The following is a 22582-nucleotide window of genomic DNA, read 5'->3' as shown; positions in this document are numbered from 1 at the left end:
GCAGGACGTGCAACGTCACATAAGGCAAAAGTAAATAAACAATACTTTAACCAAATGCTTGTGTGGACATGAGCGACAGGTGGTGCTCACCAGCGCCTGGCTGACGTTGCCCCCCGTGGCGAGGGATTTGAAGTGGCTGCTGTTGTAGACCAGCTGGGCCTCCGACAGATCCAGCATCTCCAGCTCCTCCTGACTGGCCCGGTCCAAAACATGGAGCTTCTCCCCACTGTCCATCAGCACCAGCGTGCGCGGGTTCAGCCACTGAGAAACACAAAGAGACAGGCCGCTCATCTAGTCTGACTCTGTGCTCTAATAAAGAAACAGTCAAGATCACGATATTTGCTCAGTATCACAGGGTCACTGAGTCCAGAACTCACGGTCAGACTGATGAGGTCACAGCTGAGCTGAAGCTGTCGCTGTTTGATGACATGGACGGTCCCGGATTCATCCTTCTTCACCTTAGAGTACACAAACTCATGTTTAAAGTGAGATCATGGGTAAAGCCTGAATCTTTAGTGAATCTGTAGCGTAGGCATAGCTTGAGCACGTGGCCTAAGCCAGCGGGAGCGTTTATACTTGTGCGGTCATTTAGACGGAGTGGAAGAACAGGCTGTTACAGTCAGATCTGTTTACATTCTCATGACTGCCCACTTGTCCGGCCTGACACTGATGGAAGACTAACTGCTGGGCTCCCGTGCTACCCGGATTAGACCAGCTGCCCACCTATCAGACCTCCTGCAACTGCTATCTGTCTATAGACTATGTTTAAGGTTACTGGGACTCTATTTGCCACTATTATTATTATTATTATTACCACCATAACAGTCATTACTTTTATGCTTACCATTCTATATTATGATTAAATTAGCAGCATCACATTATTATTAATAATATTAAAAGAACACTCTTATGTGGTGTTATGACGACTTTTTATCAATAATTTCTAAGAAGTATTAGAGGAGGATGAGTGAGTCACTTGTGAGTCTTGGTTGCTCCCAAGGTTTATTGACTGATTATGAAAGGTGCTTTGTGACAATGCCAGTAAGAAAAAGCGCTAAACAATGAAATCTGATTTGATTATATTAACATATTTAATTTAAAAAACACAAAACAAACACAAAAATAAAAATATAATATAAAAAAAAATTACAATTAATTTACAACAAATAGAATCAATAATAAGATTGTATTGCATTCATCTTTCATCACAAGTGTTATATTTTTATTTTAAAATTTTTATTTACAAATGTTTCTAGGTTTTTACTGGTTGCTAGTATGAACAAAAAGATGAGTCAAACACTGACGCTGTAACTAACAGGCTGTGAATGTTAATGATGATTACCAGTAGGAAGTGGACGGTGTCTCCTCTGCAGAAGGCCAGAATGGGGTTCACTGCTTTCTGCACAGCCACAAACTGCCACGCTAACTGAGGCACGCTGGCAGGGTCAGCCTGTCAAAAATACATAATAATAATCAATTGTGGACAAATGATTTCTTGTTGGCTGTGCATCAACCAGACAAAGACATGGTTTCATATTGACAGTGAGATCATAGAGCAAACTGAATGTTACATACAAAAGAAAGTAAATGATATAGGGGGCGCCACTTATTTCACCTAACAATTCTCATTTCTCTGTATTTCTCTAAAATCTCTGTGTGAGTTTGATTAAATTCTGTGTGTGTGAGTCTGAAAGGGTCAAACGTTTCTTTCAGTTGTGTAGGTTAATACAGAACCACAGCTTTTAGTAACGAACTCCTGAAGAACCCCCTTTTTTATGAGTGTGGTTCTTACTGGGTTATAATGAGGTAAAGAATACCTGGAGCTGCCTGCTGTGTAAGAGCTTAAAAATACAGTCAACAAATGATACAATCTATTAGGATACACCTTCACTAGCTCTGAGACTGATGCTTTAGGCTGATCAGGACACAGCTATGGCAGACTATCTGTGTGCTTTCAGAAGCTGAGCGAGAGAGAGAGAGAGAGAGAGAGAGAGAGAGAGAGAGAGAGAGAGAGAGAGAGAGAGAGAGAGAGAGATGAAGGCAGCATGGCAGGAGGGAGGATGTAGTCATCAAAGGCCGTAAGTTCTCCTCTGAGGCAGCCATAAAAACGTACAGAAACGCATGCAAATGCAGAGCTCCTCCAAGGGCAAGGGCAATGGAAGACCATCCCCATGAGCAACTGTTCTTTTTCGCTCCTGCATGAAAGGACAACCGGTCTGGGACAGAGGAGGCCACGTCTGACCCGATCCCGCTGTACTTTATCAATCCAGCGCCTCATCGACACCGGGGAACACAGGAGAACATGCTTTCTGTAGCTGCCAGTCTAATAGAAGGGTGCGCAGAGAGCGGGCTATTGAGGAAAATAATTACACCTCTCTATGGAGCTCTCTCCTATAGAAGAGACAGCGAGTGAGAGAGCGAAAGCGAGAGAGCACGAATCAGCATGCTTTGTGCGCTTGGACAGCTTATATGTGGAGAAATGAGTTGAATGGAATGTGGCGTTTTCTAAAAGGGTAGAGTCACAGGAGGCAAACAAGCAGAGCAAGCAGATAAGGAGAAGGAGAACGACGGAAAACTGGATTAAACGAAAGGGGGTGAGAGAGAGAGAGAGAGAGAGAGAGAGAGAGACTAAGAAGAAGGACAGAAATTGAGAGAGAGACTGAGTAGAAGAGAGAGAGAGAGACTGATGAAAAGAAAGAGAGAGAGAGAGAGAAAGAGAGAGAGAGAGAGAGAGAGAGAGAGAGAGAGAGAGAGAGAGAGAGAGAGAGAGAGCTAAGTAAAAGAGAGAGATGGAGATGGGGGGCGATACGGAAATGAATGAGTGAGTGAGTGAGTGAGTGAGAGAGATATTTAGAAAGATATAAATATAAATATTTATTCTATTATTCTATAATTATTACCTGACTTCTCTACTCATTACAACAGGCTGAACAGGCTGGTTTTATTACTGTGCCTGTGCGACTGATGTGCGTCTACTGACTGCCCTGGTTTGACAGAGCTGGACTGCTGAAGGATGAATGGGTGGATATATGCAAATGTGCTGGATTTTTTTTTTGACGTCACAAAAACAACAGATTCAAAATGAAATATTTTTGCAGCTCAATCTCCATATGGCCAAAGAATAAACCAGAGAGTAAACAGTGTGCTTCCAAAATTCAGCATGTCAGCGCCATACATCACACAACTGAGCTTTCCGTTATATGGGCCCTTTAAAGCAGGTATACATACGTTACACATGCACACACCGAGGACTGGTGATCGTACAGTACCTTGCCGTATGGAAAAGTCATCCAGACCTTTAGAGAAGGCTTCAGTCCGATCACTAAAATCTGAGAGAGACAGAGAGATTTCGTCACTAATGTTTATTAACAGTGTGCTATGTCAGTGCATGTGTGTGTGTGTGTGTGTGTGTGTCTGTGTGTGCATGTGACTGGTGTAACTGAGGAGCAAAAAAATCCATGAAATCCAGAACCAATATTTCCCTCTACACTTCCTGTAGTGTACTGCAGTCTGTCAGAATGACCGTGTGGGTCATCTAGTCATCACAGAGCCATGTTGCCCCCTATGCTTCCTGTAGTGTACTGCAGTGTGTCAGAATGACCGTGTGGGTCATATAAACATTGCAGAGCTATAATCACCCCCCAATTATTCATAATCTACATACACGGCCTGGGTGTATGTGTGTTTACTAATTTTGGAGCCTTGGAGAATATCTGCATGTGTATAAGCTCTTTATCTTAAGATCAGGTTAACTGGATTTATATGCGCACGTGTGTGTGTGTGTGTGTGTGTGTGTGTGTGTGTGTGTGCACATCAGACCTTGGTGAGTGAAGCCATGGCCAGCAGGCAGTACTGAGTGATGGGATGGTCTTTAAGCTCAGGGCCTGAATGCAGCGGCTCCACACAGCACACCTCGCCCTTACTGCCACTGAACAGACACCGAGACTCGCACGTCCTCATCCCCATCACTCTCCTGCAGACAGACAGATGGACAGAGACAGTTAGTTTTTATACTCCAGCAACATGAAATAAACTGTATGTATTTAAGATACTTATAGAATCTAAAGGCACACAGAGAGAGAGAGAGAGGTTATAATAAATGAAAGGTCAGAGCAAAATGACATGAAAGGCCTTCAGCAGACTGCAGCCAAACCCATTACTCTCTCCTGTGATAGCAGTGGACAGTAAATGGCCAAAACGACTAGCAGCAGCTACATCACTCAGCAAATCCGCAGGAACACAAACAGACGCACACACACAAGCACAGCAGACACCTGCTTATTCATTGTGTCTACTGAAATCAAGGGTATTATATTAGGAGGTGGTCCTGCAATGTTGTGAGGACGTTATTGTCCCGTGATTGTATTCAGTAACAAGAGCATTAGTAAGGTCAGGATGTTGGATGATCACCACCCACCCACTTCACCATCCACAACTCCACAGCTCACCCACACAAAAGCATTGGATGGGGTCAGTCATTCCAGAGAATATAGTTCCACTGCTGTATACTCTTCTTCAGTCAGATCGTGATTCAGTCACTTCAGTCAGGCCTTAATTCAGTCACTTCAGTCAGGCCTTGATTTAGTGAGGCTCTGATTCAGGTGCAGATTCAGTCATTTTAGTCAGGTCTTGATTTAGTCAGGCTCTAATTCAGGCCCTGATTCAGTCAGGCCCCGATTCAGTCAGGCTTTGATTTATTAGTGAGGCTCTGATTCAGGTGCAGATTCAGTCAGATTTGAAACTAAATGGAAAAGAAACATCACTGCTTTCAGATCACATCCAGAGAACAATCTATCCACCTATAAAACACACAGCAGGACACCGACTTCGATTAAAACCCACACCTCTTTTTGCTGCCTCTGAATGACGAAAAGACACAATGTGTTTCTGCTCAGCAGCTTTCATGCTGTCATTAGTCCTCCCACAACAAACCAGCCACACACATCCATGCTTTTTGTTTTTGAACATATAGCAAAAAACACCAAGTGAACTCCACCTTAAAGCTACAGTATGTAGCATTTCCCCTGAAAACAGGAGCTTCAGAATCATGCTGATGCTTCACTGACTCAAACAGGTAACTTGGTCAATCCCAATCCGGGCCGGAACGCTGCTGAAATTGGTCATTTGACCAAAGGTGCCCAAACTATTGCATAATACTGTAAATTACTGTTGCCTTAACTTAAGGCAATTAAGCATGATTACTCATCTAAAAAATTTAATCCATTAAAACTGACCTTTTCCTCTCAATCAACAATAATTAGTCAGCAGGTTTGGTATGATGACAAAGCATTTTGTAAATTCTGCTACTGCTGAGGGAAGCATATTTACACTTATTTTTAACACCTCATTAAAACTATTTACCAGTATTCTGGAGTTTTTCAGGTATTTTGGAATGGTACAAATGCTCCCCAAGGTGTGTTGTAGCTCAGGTAAGGCTTTTGCTATTTGAATTTAATTTTATTTTAAAAATAAAAAAAATAATAAAAAAGAAAATCTATTTATCTGATTCATCTTCAGATCTCTAAATTTGATTACTCAGCAACTAATACAATCAATAGAGACAGCCCTCATATATTAGCCTACAGCTTCAATTAAAAACGCAATATCCACAGCTTAAGCTATACATAAATAAAATTATAATATAAAATAATAAAGAAAAAACAGCAGCTGGCAATAAGATTTTGCCTCAGGCTTTAACATAACTGCCATAGGTTTAGCAGTGGGGCCACTACAATAAATCACATTCAGACATTTAAAAGCCCCCTTAGATTTTGTATAAAAGGGTAAAGTCATTAAACATCAATAAAAGGTGCTACAAAGGGATCTTTGAGCGATGCCATAGAAGAACATCTTGGTTTATGTTCCACAGTATAGTTCTTTAGAAAACCAATAATGGTTCTTCTATGGCTGTACTCAAAGAACCCTTCGTAGCACCTTTATTTTAAGGGTTTACGTGACCGTATGAGGAGGGGGATGCTGACCATGATGCTTTACTGCCCTCTGCCTGTCAACAGAAGCAGTCAAAACCCCCCAGTGTTGAGGAAAATGGTCAAGTCTATGTAAGGAGTGATGTAAGTACACTGTATGTAATCAGTGCTTTCAGAGATTCTGATACAAGCGGTACAACAAACAATATTTGTTTGCCACTGTTGGATTTCTAAACTCTTGTTTTCCACTGTACTCACAAAATACTAAACACAGACCACTGTACAGACCTAATGAGAATGTTTAAAAAGCATTAAAATAAACTGATAAAATAAAAACTGGGTATTATTTGGTAATACTAAGTACATAACTAGATTACAGTTTTCCACATTTTCCAGGATCTCAACATCAGATACAGCCAGGGGCTAAATAATTAATCATGTACAGTCTGTGTATCCTGAACAACAAGAGAGCCACTGTTTTAAAAACAGAAAGTGGAGTTTGTTAAGATCAATTACAGTGACTGGAGTCAAATTGCAAATATCTAAGTATTCAGGATCTGAGTGTTTACATACTGAAATGTTGATATTTAAAATCTGACTCATCATCAGAGTAATTAATTATATTAGTCAGTAATAAATATAATAGATAGACATACGAGACAGACATACGAGCAGACAGAGAGACAGGTAGCCAGACAAACAACTAGACAGAGAGGCAGAGTAATCAGTTATATAAGTCAATAATAATGAAAAATAAATAAAAAGACAGACAGACAGAAAGACAAGCAGACAAATAAATAGACAGGAAGGCAGACAAACAGATAGATAGGCAGGCAGGCAGGTAGCCAGACTAGACAGGCAGGTAGCCAGATTAGACAGAGAGGCAGAATAATCAGTTATATTAGTCAGTAATTAATATAAAAGACAGACAGACAGACAGAAATACAAGCAGACAAATAAATAGACAGACAGTCAGATAGATAGGGACACAGACAGAGAGACAGACAGACAGATAAATAGACAGGTAGGCAGACAAACAGATAAGATAGGCAGGCAGGCAGCCAGACTAGACAGGCAGGTAGCCAGACTAGACAGACAGAAATACAAGCAGAGAAATAAATAGACAGACAGTCAGATAGATAGGGACGCAGACAGAGAGACAGACAGACAGATAAATAGACAGGTAGGCAGACAAACAGATAAGATAGGCAGGCAGGTAGCCAGACTAGACAGACAGAAATACAAGCAGAGAAATAAATAGACAGACAGTCAGATAGATAGGGACGCAGACAGAGAGAAAGACAGACAGATAAATAGATAGGCAGGCAGACAGATATGCAGGCAGGGAGACAGACGGATAGATGGACAGTCAGGCAAAACAATAATAAGGGAAGTGGTGTATTGAAGTAGTTGTTGCATTTTTATACCTGAATGAAAGTTCAAACACTGATCCGCCACTGTCATTACACACAGCTAACGTCGGCAGGTCTGTGAACTGAAGAAAGGGAAAACCGGAGGAAGAATGAGGCATGAAGACGTCTCACATAAGTCATTTATTTTCTTATTTGAATTTAACCAAGAAAAAAAAAACCTACCTTTATGTGTAAAATGGCCGTCCCGGGTGGGTGGGCGTCTGTGATGGTGCGCAGCAGCTTCCCATTGGCCAAATCCCACATAGTGATCTGATTGACAGTGGGAGGAGTCAGTGAACAGAGCTGGCAGGCAGTGTAATATGCAGTGTATTAATTGTTTGTATGATGAAGTGTGTCTGTGTGTTTACGCACCTGTCCCTTAGCGAAGCCACACAGCAGCCGCGTGCAGTCGTGGTTGATGCTGAGGGCCGACACGGCACCATACTCCGCCCCTGTCGCCGTGGTACCCAGACACAGCCTCAGCGCCTGGTTCTGATCTGAAATTAGCATATAAACTACCATATTAATTAACCCATAATGAATCGGTGTACAACATAGTAAAATGTTAAGGCTAAATGTCACAGGTAAGAGTTCCAGCAGGTCATCCATAGCAGGAAATACAGGGTGAGGCTTTTTTTCTTTCATACTGGTATCTCACATCACACATCGCAGTCAGACGAGAGGACAGAGGACCAAAAACAGGTGAAAAAAGACAGGCTTTCTATGAGGAAACAGCACAGCAAAAAAAAAACAATCCTCAAAGCCACCTGTGGATCTCAGGAAATGTCAAACCACATGATGACCAGCATGCTCAGCCACAAAGAACACTTAAGCGATAGTTCAGCAAAACACAGTTTTGGCCTCTTACCATGAATGTACTTGATCAGCTAAGACTTGTTTGGTGTCTAAAGTTTGTTTCCTTAGTTTCATACTGGAGCTACAAGGCTAATGCAATGCCATGTCATGCTTAAACGTGCTCTAGAACATCAAACTCAAAATGTTCCTTGTTATAGTTTAAAAATCAGAGGTTAGCACACAGATGTGACAAACTATCAACCTCAAACACTCTTGTTTCTCCTTTAAAAGCAAAGCTGACGTTTGTAAAACAGAGCTGGAAAACGGGCCAATTTATATAAATTTATACAACTTCAACTATTTCGAAAATGTATTCTTTCATTTGATGCTAAAAGCAATGGCTACTTCAGGAGAATGTGAAGTGGGGCTAAAAAGGCTAAAAGCTAGCCAACCAGGTGGAGCACTACTCAGAGGAGGGTCACCTGGAGGAAGCGGCAGTAAGGAGAGGGCAGAGAGGCCAGGGTAAGGCATTTTTGGATTCTGAGGTAAAATAACAGGGTGGTAAATGGGTTTGTAAAAATACATCTGAGCATTTTACGCCAGCCAGCCATGTGACGCACCGTTCAGAGAAGGGCCACTTGGAGGACGTGATAACTAGGGGAGAACAACAAAGGCAGCTTGCGACAGCCAGGAGAGGGAGTTTTTCATTTTGAGTCAAAATAACAGGGTGGTAAACAGATATCTGAGGATTTTTACACCACAAATAAAGTCACATACTTTGCATAAAAAAAAAACCAAACACATTATATATATATATATATATATATATATATTTTTTTTTTTTTTTTTTTTTTTTTTGATGCCACCTTCAAAACGAACACTTGCCTCAGACTGAGTCGGGTTGTTAACCTGTTCTGAGCGAAATCCAGACAATATTTTTTATCAGATTATAAAGACGAAACTAAAAAAGCGCTTCAGACACCAAACATACCTAGGCTCCTCTGCAACATTAGGGGCAATATGGATCACGGTTTACATGTTATTATATTGCTGAACTATTTCTTTCAGTGTTCTGAACTCCTACTGAAGTAATGAACACGAAATGTCAGCAACATGTCAGGCACACAAGCTCAGCAGCCAAAAGACAAGTCGCGACCATGCTATTTAGGAAGAAACCCTCTCCAGCTATAAAAAGAAAAACACACAACAACATCAACAACAACGCTCTCCTACAGTACAGCCTAAGCTCCAAAAAGCACAGCCATTCTGCAGCATGCTGCTCATCCACAGCCATCATTACGGTAATGGAGAGGGTGCCTGCTGCTGTCAGACATTACTGCAAATGTTGTTTTCTTTATACTTTACCTTTTCCTGATCATTCCACCCAAGACAAGTCAAGGGAGAAAGACAGTCCAACACAGTTTAGGACACAATGAAAGAGTGGCAGATAAAAAGGTCAATAATACAAAGCAAAAAAAATGAACAGCTGATCACACAGCAAGCGCCAATCGCTCTGCCCGGTTCATTTTCCTACTGAGCCCGCCTGACTCTGACTTGGTACGTTTGTAACGTGCAGCTTTTAATGGAGGGAGACACATGGATGGGCACCTTTTTTGGCGATTTCTATTGCTATGTTTAAAGTCCACACTGGGTGGTGGACCAAGGTGGCCACATGATTTTCCGACTGCCCCCTGAAATGCTGTGCTGAGTTCTGACCTTTTATATGGGAAGAAGAGAGAGAAGGTCGGAGCAGGGAGCGATTTGACGCTTGCCAAGTGAATAGCGCTCAGCTTCTGTAAGTCTAATGCTCATCATGATGGACATTCAAAGCCACTGTAGAAAACATCAATACCTATACACCAGCATCAATACATACATACATAAATATACATATTTACATACACATTATTAAGAATGTCTCAATGTTTCCCAATCCGATCCAAGTACCCTAATACCTACTGTCGTCAAACACCGACCCGATCCGATCTAACTTCTGTTCTGTGTACAGTTTGTTGTTGCTGCGTCTTGTTTACAAGGAGGCTCTGAGCAAGCTAAGCTGAACTAAGCTGAAGTCTTACCCACACTCTACAGTCTACCTTACTGCCTGCTGCTCTTTTAGAGCTTTATTTGAACTGATAAGTGCGCTGACTTCACCAGTTAGCAGCCAAAACAAGGCTTTTAATTCTAACTCTTCATTCCACCTTAAACTGTGTGTACACTGTAACAGCAGAGTGTCACTGCTGCATCATTTAAGGTGGAATAGAAAGTTTGAGTAAAAGGACAACCATAGCCTTGTTTGGGCTGCTAACTGGTAACGTCAGCACACTCAACAGTTCAAATGAAGCTCTTTCTTGTTCTGTTTACTGTAATAAGGACACAAATGAACGATGAATGAATGTTTAGGGTAGTTTTCGGGTTTCTCCCGACAGCAGAATGTCTGTTCATGCCGCCTAGAGGATGCCAGAGCACGCCCTGCTACAATAAAGCCAAGGGTCGGAAGTGGACTGGGCTTTAAAAGCCAATAAATTATCCATTAAAAAGAAAAAAAAGAAAAAAGCATGGATCGGCCCCAATCCCCAGGAACTGGATCGGACTGTGGTGTCCCTGTACATCAGGGGTGGACAACAGGGGCCGCAGACCGGCACATTTGTTGATTTCCCTGCTTAAACAGACCTACTAAACCTGGGGATTAACAAATTAGTTGGATCAAGTGTGCTTATCCGGTCCTCCAGGTCAAGAGTTACTACATGAAAACGGCTTGACTTGCAGAATCACCTCTGTCCAATCAGAACTACTTGCTGCTCAACTGCTTTTGTATATAATAATAATAATAATAATAATAATAAAAATAAAAAGGAAACCTGTATACTGCTTTAAACCAAGCTTTATACTATATGTCCAAATGTTTGTGGACACATCTTATTACAAATGCATTCAGCTACTTATACCTGCACCCGTTGCTGACACAGATGTGCAAATGCACACACCACACACACAGCTTGTCTTGTCCCTGTAGAAAAGAAGTACTGCCAAAAGAACAGGACTCTCTGGAGCAGATAAACATGAACCTATTGGCACTATGTCTAATGCCAGGACTAGAGCAGTATAAAGCCCACCGAGCATTGAGCTGTGGAACAGTGGAACTGTGCTCTCCGGAATGATGGGGTACCCCCGGGTACTCCTGGGATGAGGGGAATAGGTTATGGTGAGGTGGGGTGGTGATCACCCAACATCATGAGCTCACTCATGAACACTTGTGTTGCTGAAAGCAACCAAATCCTCACAGCAATGCAATGCAATCCGAAATAGTAGACAGCCTTCTTCCATGGACAGTAGAGACAGTTACTCCAACAAAAGCAGGATACTCTCTTTTGTCTTTTTTAGCAGATGTCCCAATACTTTTGTCCATATAGTGTTTGGAACCATTCCTGTTACGATCGTTTGCCCGGGTTATGTGAGGTCCCGTGCAACACTTTGGTTTTGAAACAACCAATCAGGTCAGAGCAAGTGTTTCATTTTGCTTGGAGGTTTCATATGATTGAGTCTGAGCGTGGCCACGATGGTCTACTTTTAGAACTTTTTTTTTTATTGAAGCACTTCCCACACGATCTCAGTCTCGGAAAAGAAGAAGTGATCTTGTGCCATCTCTAATTAGTACATTGATTTTTACTCAGCGCTTCACACCCTGCGCTGCACTGGATCCAATTAAACAGGACTAATTATTATGCTCTCTTTGTGATGCAACACGCAGTGGGTCTGTGTTCTACGATCAATATCCTCAGACTGACAAGAACACATCACCACACTGCCTATCTCTAAAATAACATTAGATATGAACACTTATTAAGCCATGAACACTCACCAAACACCAGGGCCAGGCCATGTGATGTTCCCACGGCGATGACATTGGACACCGTCTAAAACACAAGCAACATATTCACACACACAAACACACACAACATTGGAGGAGGAGCTGAACCAAACAGAACACAACCAAAACCACTCAGGATGTGACTCAAACCAAGTTCTTACGATGGCTGTCGGCAAGCCTGCGTCAACTTTGTCCTGAAAAGAAAAGAAAATAAAGAGGCTACAGTTTTAATAAAATCATACAGTAATATACAGATATATCAGAATATTATGACCACCCCCGGTTTGAAATGAACTCTACTGTAACTATATTGTAGTTGTATAATTCCAGACATTGTTATTAGCCTCCTTTCACCCTGTTCTTCAATGCTCAGGACCCCACAGGACCACCACAGAGCAGGTAGTATTTGGGTGGTGGGTCAATCTCAGCACTGCAGTGGCACAGACTGACATGGTGGTGGTGGTGGTGGTGTGTAAGTAGTGTGTGTTACGCTTTTTAAACACCTCAGCGTCACTGCTGGACTGAAAAAAGTCCAACATCTAGAAGCGTCCTGTAGGCAGCGTCCTGTGGGCAGCGATGAAGAACTAGAGCTTCTGAGAGCTTCTGTCTCTGACTTTACATCTACAAGGTGGACCAACTAGGTATGGATGTTCAATAGTGGACAGTGGACAGTGAGGGGACACAGTGTTTAAACACTCCAGCAGCACTGCTGTGTCTGATCCACTCATACAAGCAGCGCAACACACACTACTAACACACCACCACCAGTCAGTCAGTCAGTCAGTGTCACTGCAGTGCTGAGAAAGATCCACCACCCAAATACTACCTGCTCTGTGGTGGACCTGTGGGGGTCCTGACCCTTGTTCGGACGATTTCGGGGAGGAGTCTGTCTTCTCCGAAGAGAAAGCTACAGATGTGATAGATAGAGCTCAATGTTGAAAACAGGGGGGTACTCCTTTAAGGCTGTTTGGGATGCTCAAGAATGTGGTAGACCATCAGGAATAAAAATGTGTGTGTGTGTGTGTGTGTGTGTGTGTGTGTTAGACAGGGACAGAGAGAAAGAGAGTGAGAGCCTATGAAATGAATCAGTGTGCTGCACTGTCTTGCAGCACACTGTGGAACCTACTAAAAAACTGAGAGTACAGGCCTACATGAGAAGTGTCCTACATAAAGACACTCACAGCAGCGGAGACAATCTGAGCTGAGATGCCTTTCAGCACACTGTGTCTCAGAACTGATCCGTGGACTGTAGCGTTCGTCTCTACTGCTCTCCTCCTCCTGAAAACACAGACACACACAGACACATAAACAAACAGCAGATACTAAATCCATCTCTGAAAGTCATATGAAATGAATACATACATTATATATATATATATATATATATATATATATATATATATATATATATATATAGCTCTGGAAAAAATTTAAGACCACCCTGCATTATCATTTTCTCTGGTTTTACTATTTCTAGGCAGTGTGTTTAGGGAAATTAGCATTTGCATTGTATTTCATAAATGCTATTTAGATCATTTATTTGCATAAATGTCAACTGCTTAAAACCAACTACTCAAATAATTATTCAAATTTAAACACACTACTAATATTTGAACTTTGAGAGCATTCAAAAATCACTATGGTGAAATAATCTTGACTGCCAATCACAGCTCTCATGTCCTGACAGGCTCTCCACTAGCCTTTCACATTGCTGTTGGATGACTTTATGCCATTCATAGTCTGCAAATTCAGGAAACTCAGCTTTATTTGATGAAATGCCTGGAATAAAATGGCTGTCATACACGTAGAGATGCAAATTTAAGTGGTCTCTTAATTTCTTTGAGAGCTGTATATCTATGGTTACACCACGAGTGGATGAGGATTGATATTAATCCAACAAGATAGTGTCAAAAGTGACTAAAAGTCAATACAAACAAAGCAATAACACTAAATACTTATGAACTGAAGACTAAAATGACTGTCTCAACCTCGAGCTGAATTGAAAATCTACATAAGAGTAATTTGAAGATATTTGATAGATTATCCTCAGCCCTATTTTTACATTTCTCCCAACTGTCCCCACCAATTTCATCATTTCCCACTTCCATCCACAACTCTCCAATGCACAACACCACCAGCGCTGGGAGGGTGATGACTAGTATGTGCTTTCTCAGAGCCAATCTCTCATTTCTGAACTGCAGCTGATGCAAGATCATTGGACAGCTGAACACACTTAGGGGTGAACACTAACTGCCAGATGCCCAGACTGGCTAGCAATTGTGCTCTCCTGTGGCATTACTGGGGATCGAACTGGGGATCAATCTAGTGACCTTCAGACAACACGACCAATTGTTAGCGCCTTGAACCCTACGTTTATTATTCAGCTATTAATCTTTAAGCAAAAATCCTCTATTGTAATTATTTTGCCAATTTCCCGGGTTCCATTTTGGGGTTGTGAAACTGATGGTAATTATGACACTACAGTAGTTCTGAAACTGAAGAAGTTTCCAATAACTTGGAAAAAAGCCAAAACACACTCAAACCTGCCGACACAGAATGGAAATATAGAGGTCACTCATTGCAGAACTTCATTAGATATGCTGTTATGTACTTTTTTACTATTTTTATACTATGTAAATTTTTACTTTTTTATACTATGTAAAAATTGCATATTGCAGTGGTTCCTAACCCTGGCCCTGGATGACCTCCTGCCCTGCTCCCTCTAGTGTTTAGCCTGATCTCAAAACAACTGATCTAGCAATTCCTGAGTTAAAGGAAGTGCATTGGAGCAGGAAACCACTAGAATATGCAGGACAGGGCTATAAATCACAAATGTGTAGTTGTGTGTGGCACCTTTTCATGTGTGCCCGGTCTCCACTGTCCGAGCTGGCAAGAGAAGATGTCTCACAGGAATGTGCGTCAATGTTTTCCGTGCTCAGCAGGCACGTGTCCTCCAGGATGAACTGTTCGTCCTCATCTTCAGGCTAGCACACCAAACACACCAAACAAAGCAAGGCTGAGTGTGGAAATGACAATTACAGAGGAACAAAGATATGGGTAGTTTAATGCCAGGGTCATGTGGTCGCCTGCGCAAGAAGAACCAGGGAGGAACACTGATTGAAACAATGACCCCGTTCACACCTGCTCACTTCATGCATCTTGAGTATCAGGATTATATCTGGATATGGCCAAACCACATAAATCAGTGTAAACACACCCAAGACTCAACCCAGTACAACCCAAACACCTCCCCATGCACTACACCGCTGGGCACGTGATCGGAGTCTGTGAGGACACGACTAGTCTGACTAACCGGAGACGCATTTGACTACCCAGTGTAAACGCATTTGGCAAAAATCTGACCAGTGGAACATTGAGACTAATGTAGCTCAAAAATAAGAAGATAGAGAAGATATTAGACATCATCAGTTACCGTCTTGCACACGCGAATCATCTCACACTTGCTTTGAACATGGTCAGAATCTCAAGTAGTGTCTCTTACAATGTCAGAAATCAATAAGGAACCTTACACAGAGCTTCTAACGCCGTTCCTGACACTGTCTGGATGAATCTGCTGATCATTTTCCCTATTAATCAACTGACTGTTTGATTTTTAAACGCTGAAAATAGTAAGAATTGGAATGGGTGGGATTCTCGCTTTGATTGGGTTTTTCTTCCAATAACGGTATTAAGCAAATCTACACAATATAATAACAACCATTAATTTTCATACCACGGTATACCTAAAAAAAACTGCATAGCACCACCACCCAACTAAGTTACCACAAATACAGTTTCTGACATGGTTTCTGACACTATGACACTTTGCTGCCGATAAACATGGACACGCATATCATGGCTGCTATTATTTTGAGCCATGGCATGTCTTTTGTCCATTTTCAAACAGTGTCATACACAACATATCACATTAAATAAAGTTCCTTATGTGGTTTCTGAGACTGTCACACTTTTGTCTATTTTGATAGTGTACAGTCACATTAGCCTTGTAGCTCCAGTGCAAATCTAACAAAGCTAACTTCAGGCACTGAACAGGTCCTGTCTGCTTGACTACACTAGGGATATGAGAGCTGCCACTGACAATCAAATTCTGTGTGTTAAACCTGGACCGACTTCTAGCTCTTCACAGTAGTACACAATGACTCACCTCATTCAGAATGCTCTCCAGAGTTGGCGGCGTGTCCACTTGGGGGATGTCAAACTCCTTGTCGTCGATCTGTGATGAAAGGTGTGAGATGTGGTATGTGGTAAGTATACAGATAACAGCCTACACCAGAGATGCTTGCAAAAAGGCCAGTGTGGCTGAAGGGTTCTTATCCCAACACAGCAGACAGTTGTTTCTGACCTACTTCAGACTCACCTGCACCGATGTACAATACACAACATGGACAAAAGTATCTGGACACCTGCTAATTTATTGTTTCTTCCAAAATCAAGGGTGTTGACACAACTGACTACTGTCCAGGGAATAAGGAATTCTACTAGATTTTGGAGGAGCATTGCTGTGAGGATTTGATCGCATTCAGCAACAAGAGAGTTGAGCGTGAGGTCGGGATGTTGGATGATCCCCACCTGAACCTCATCCTCAACTCTCAACTCACCCCAAACGTATTGAATGGCGCACCATAACCATCATCCCAGAGACCACAGTTCTTCCACTGCTCCACAGCTCAATGCTGGGGGGCTTTATACCCCTCTAGCCCACACCTTGCATTAGAAGGCATGGTGCCAATAGGTACATGTTTATCTGCTCCAGATAGTTAAATTCTGTTGGCAACACTTCTCTTCTATAAAGGGACCAGACAAGCTGTGTGTGTGCGCATTTGCACATCTGGGTCAGCAAGGGGTACAACCTAAAGTAGCTGAATGCATTCAATAGAAGAGGTGTCCTCAAATATTGGGAAATATTTCAAACTTGCACGTCAAATTTGTTGCAGTGCACAAATAGAGCATGAGCGCACAGGAGCAGAAAATATGCTTCCTGCAGCCCAAGTAAAGGTAAAGGTGCACGTATTTGTCACTGTACACTGTACAGCGAAATGTGTCCTCCGCATTTAACCCATTTGGTAGTGAATACACACTCACACACACACACGTGTTAGGGGCAGTGAGTACACACACACACACACACACCCAGAGCGGTGGGCAGCCGACTCCAGCGCCCGGGGAGCAGAGAGGGTAAAGGGCCTTGCTCAAGGGCCCAACAGTGGCAGCTTGCCGAGCCTGGGAATCGAACCCACAACCCTGTTATCAATATCATAAGCTGATTATTTAAGTATTGCACCAGTGTTGCAGAGGTCCCATAAACTCGAACATCTAGCAAATATGATGCATTTGGCTTTAAAGGGTAACACAGAAAATAAAACCCCACAATAAAGCTTTTGTTCACTTATGTCTTAATAGTTTGTGTGTGAATTTTGGATTAGCAAGGCATGGATTTCCCTGCACAGTGTAAGCTTGTGTTTTACTGCACACATGACTATTTATAGTATATAAAACTACTGATCATTTTAAGGTTAAAATCCCAACAGGTTTCCAACAGCTAGCTAACATGACAGCAGGAGATGCAGCTCTGATCCGCTCAGACACAGACAGCTACTCTGCTGACAACACGACACAGACGATGGGGAGAACAGCAAAATAACCTGCTGTGATGTAAACATGTCATTTAGGTAAACAACAACAACAACAACAACAACATCTGGCAGCAGCAGCAGCAGCAGCGACTCATACACACAGAGCCCCAGCCCACACACTCTCACTCACCGCCTCTATTTCCATTAGATTGACCTGCGAGGACGCAGACACCAGGCTGCGAGTATCCGGAGACTCCGACATCGTTAAAAACACCCGAGCTGCTCTCACACACACATTCAACCGCACAAACACACAGACAGAAATCCCTCAGCCCTCAAACCCAGCAGCGCTCTCCATCAGCGCCGACATCCTTGTTTCTGTCGGAAGTGGCGTCGACTCCACGGCCTGACGTCAGAACATCGCTTCCGCTGTCGGCACGTCAATTAATATAAATAAAATAAAATAAATATACTTTTTAAAAGAAAAATACAAATACACAAATTATTTACTATAGATAAATGTTAATAAAAATAAACATAATATTTAATATAGAAAATAAAATTATTGGACTATTTAAACTAGAATAAAAAAAAAATAGACTACTTAATAATGACAAATAAAACTAAAAACTGTTGAAAATAGAAAAATAAAAATGCATAGACTGTTTAAAACAGGGCAATAAAAACTATAGTATACTTTTTCTAGCCTATTCTAGAAAAATAAATAGTCTATTGAATATAGGAAAATACATTTAATTCAATTCAATAGATTAACATGGAAATGTACTTATAGAATATTTAATACAGAAAATAAATATGAAATACTAATTTAAAAATTGAAAAGGAAAAAAATATAAATATAGACTAATTACCACAGAAAGCAAGGCAAGTTTGTTTATATTATACCTGTCATACACAAAGGCAATTCAAATGCTTAATGTAAATAAAGGCAAATAAAAGAAAAATAAAAACAGCATAAATAACAAGAAATTCAATTAAAATCAGATAAAATAAATGAACAATTAGACAATTAGAATAAATATACAATAACATTAATATTTAAAACTATATTTAATTTAAAAATAATAGGTAACATAATATATATATATATACTAATATTCAAAATAGTCATATTTTAAAAACTGTACAGACTGTCTAATGAACTGATGAAAGGTCTGTTGTAAATGTGCAGTTTTGCTGCCCTCTTGAGTTTAATACAAGAACTAAAACAGTGATTAAAAAAAGAGTAATGGGGTATGAATTCAGAAAACGTTACTGTATGACTCACCTGCACCGCTGATGTAGAGCAGCTGATCTAGAGTTTTGAGGAAAGAGAGAAAATCAACTAGAATCTCCTGGAGAAAAAAACAGTCTGGAATAGCTGTCCATGAACCTAAGGCCCCATACCCACTTCTCTGAAGTGATGGAGCTCTATCTAATATTTGCAATGAATGTCCTGTGTACTGAATTCACATAACACTAAACAAGTCTTAAATCTCGAACCTTTAATCAGTCCTCAGGGTGAAAAAATCTAAGGCACCAAAACCTTCTACTGAATCTGTAGAAGGACCACATACACACACACTCTTAAACTACACACACATGTTCAGGGAATAGAGATCCCTCAATGTAAAAATACAATGTGCAATACCCCCCCCCCCCCCCCCCACACACACACACACACACACACGTGCAATTAAGAGTAATTAGCAATGACATGTAAATAATCTGTAAATAATGTTGTTATTGCTTTTTACTTTTATTTATTTATTATTTATTTTGTGTATATAGTGTATATATAATTTATCGACATTTTTGCGTGTGTTTTGCTATCCCTTTCTGCTGTGACACTGTGGGACTAATAAAGGATTATCTTATCTCATCTTATCTGCGTGACATTTTACCCAGCGTCCGGTTGTGTCAGTTCTGCCCTGAACTTTATTCATGTGGAAATGAGGCCCAGATTGTGGCAGTTTCTAACTTTTTATTAGATCTTTTACGCCCTGTTTTTTCCGTCAGTCTTTATTCGATTCCACAAGTCATAAAGCAGATGTTTTAGTAAGACTTAAACATGAAACATCCCCAAGTCTTAAGATTTGCCACAGCTCTTCTATTAGAGTGTGCCTATGAACTGTAGGAAGACCATTAGGACTAATGAGGAGCTCTGGAATCAGGAAGGTCATTACGAGGATGCTCTTTCAGGTCAATATGAACTCTTTATTAGCCTCTAACAAACCTAGAAAACCCTTTCAGCGCTCATTACTGTAAAGAGATCCACTGTCAAAAGTCCCCTTTAACTCATTCATGTCCAACAGCTACATTTAGTATGATGAGGAAAATACCCCAGCTGAAAAAAAACACCGGCTCAGGCTGGTTTAGGATGGTCTAGGCTGGTCTTAGATGGTTAAGATGGTTGAAAAGATGGTTTTTCTGGCAAAAGCATCCCCTACGCTGGTTAGCAGATATTATCACATGGGCTTAATTTATGATTGTATGGTCTCAATATATTCAGGATATTATATTATGGTCTCAATATGTTTTATCTTGTGGTATCAAGTTTCTAACATGGCTTCTGAGACTATATAACAGTTCTATTTATAAAAATGGACAAAAGTACCACAGCTATTGTTTTTTTGTTTGTTTTTTTGTTTTGCCATGCCATGTACTTTTTAATAGGTTCTTCTTTAATAGGTAAGTGTGTCATAGCCAAGCTATTATCTCATGGTCTCAAAACATTATCTTGTGGTCTCAAGTTAAAATCTATTGACCTCAAATTATTTTCTCTTAGTCGTAATATATTATTTTATGGGCTCCATATATTATCTCACGGCCTCAGTACATTATCTCATGGCCTCAATATATTATCTTGTGACCTTGAGATATTATCTCATGGCCTCAATATATTATCTTGTGACCTTGAGATATTATCTCATGGCCTCAATATATTATCTTGTGGTCTCAAGATATAATCTCATGGCCTCAATTTATGATCTTGTGACCTTGAGATATTATCTCATGGCCTCAATATATTATCTTGTGGTCTCAAGATATAATCTCATGGCCTCAATTTATGATCTTGTGTCCTCAAGATATTAACTCATGGTCTTAAAACATTATCTTGTGGTCTCAAGATATTTTATCTTGTGGTCTCAAGTTAAAATCTATTGACTTCAAATTATTTTCTCTTAGTCTTAATATATTATTTTATGGGCTCCATGTATTATCTTATGGCCTCAATATATTATTTCATGGCCTCAGTTTAATATCTCGTGGCCTCAATATATAATTTAATGGCCTCAATATATGAACTCACAGACTAGACAAGATGTTATCTTGTGATCTTAATATATATATTTATCTCATGGTCAATGGTCTCATGGTCAATAAATGATCCCATGACCTCAAAATATTATCTTGTGGCCTCAACATATTATCTTAAATGATTATTATTATGTGGGCCTCAGTGTACTAATTTGTGGCATCTAGAAACTTACTTTGTGGCCTCATGTGAGGCTCTGTGGCAATGCAGTGTGAATTATTTACATCTGAACCACTCAATTACACCTAAATTGGAAGAAATCAAAGGGTAAGCAAACATGACAGCTATCTTGAGCGGGTGGGTGTTAATGATGATTTCCAAGCGAAACCGCGGGATAATGACGCCATCTAGTCCTAATGATGCACGAGGGCTAGTCATGGTGGATTACGTGTGTTGCGTATCCGACATGGCACAATTGCACAGGCCCTGTCCAGAGTTTAATGAGCTGACCTTGTCTCTAGCTTCTTGGGCAGAAATGTGGCAGAGCTAGCAGCTAAATGTCACCCTTGTCATGGGGGTGTTGTGAAAGAAAAGAGCATTTGCGCCTGTGTTGATACAGTGCTCGCACGGCTGCCATTTTACCTTGACTGCTTTTTTGTGCTTGGCTGTGGGTGTATGAAAAACACCCGTCAAACAGATGTCTCGCTGCTTCCTGACAAGGCACTTGAGATGCCATTTTACCTTGACTCTGTGACTCTGTTGTTGCAGTTGGGGGGGGGGGTTGGGTGCATCCCATGTAACAGAATAAAGCATCTCTCTTGGATAAAGAACCGGAATCTCACCGGCTGCGTATTCATCATTGTAACGCACCCCCCCCCCTTCTTCTGTCTAAAACAAGGACAGCTTTCTGCTGTCCAGCCAGGACGCTGAATAGACTTCACAGCTTCATAGATGGATGTGATCTGATAGCAGATGGATGCTCAGAAACTGCCCTACTGCTTGGCTTCAGAGGAGGATGGAGAAGAGGCCAAAGACAGCATGGCATTTTCAGCTCAAGTTTGGAAGATGCACCCTCTGACACTGATCTAGAACCCATCTCGCCCTGCCAGAATCCTGACCTTTAGAATGGCAACAGTCGTGAAACAGTGTCTGCCAACATTGCTGTCTAAAAACAAAGTGCTGATTGGTGTAGCCGTTCCAAATTTTTCGATATTTTGATACCTTGACTTGACTACATACAGATTTCTGGTCCATTCCTGTTATTTTTCGATTCCTTAAATTAAATACCAAATCAGAAGTGGGCGTGGTTTATTCCAAATGTGAGTGTGGGGTGCTTGAAGTGGGTATAATAGGCCTTGTCCCGTTTGGCAGGCTTGCAGTGCCTGCAGTCCTCATTTGCACTTCTGTGATGAACTCAAGGACGTGTGGAGTCTCACAATGTAAAAAGTTAAAAGTGGTGCTCCCAAGCGCCCTCTATTGACCATATGGTCGCTTTTGGTGTGTTTATGCATATTTATGTGTATGTACAGAATGAAGCCTTCATTAGTAAAAGTGCTGGTTGTGTATTGAACTATGACAACTCAAAGACTCATCTGAATGAGTCTTTGAGTTTATAGCATGATTTATAGCCCAGTTAATAGGTTCTCTATATGGTTCTTTAAAGCCATGGTTCTCAAAGGGGTTTGTATTTTTATTTTTATTGTTTTGGGAGCCAGTATAAACTT

At 41.0% G+C, this 22582-nt stretch overlaps 1 protein-coding gene across 1 annotated transcript in view; it reads right to left on the bottom strand.

Annotated features, from left to right (window-relative positions):
• The window catches only part of vps8 (VPS8 subunit of CORVET complex), a 107033-nt gene extending 89047 nt beyond the window's left edge, over positions 1-17986 (bottom strand). Inside the window, 14 exon segments of the mRNA XM_072656910.1 lie at positions 91-261; positions 378-458; positions 1343-1450; positions 3270-3329; positions 3820-3973; positions 7355-7422; positions 7523-7609; positions 7712-7836; positions 11997-12051; positions 12167-12199; positions 13187-13283; positions 14859-14989; positions 16171-16239; positions 17790-17986. Of these exon segments, the coding sequence (XP_072513011.1) occupies positions 91-261; positions 378-458; positions 1343-1450; positions 3270-3329; positions 3820-3973; positions 7355-7422; positions 7523-7609; positions 7712-7836; positions 11997-12051; positions 12167-12199; positions 13187-13283; positions 14859-14989; positions 16171-16239; positions 17790-17861 (1311 nt within the window). The 5' untranslated portion in view covers positions 17862-17986.
• Between the last annotated feature and the right edge of the window lie 4596 nt (positions 17987-22582).

The sequence above is a fragment of the Salminus brasiliensis genome, chromosome 15 (assembly GCF_030463535.1).
Source record: "Salminus brasiliensis chromosome 15, fSalBra1.hap2, whole genome shotgun sequence".
In the NCBI taxonomy this organism is placed as follows: Eukaryota; Metazoa; Chordata; class Actinopteri; order Characiformes; family Bryconidae; genus Salminus; species Salminus brasiliensis.
The sequence above is the reverse complement of the archived record's forward strand: the minus strand, read 5'-3'. Positions and strand labels throughout refer to the sequence as shown.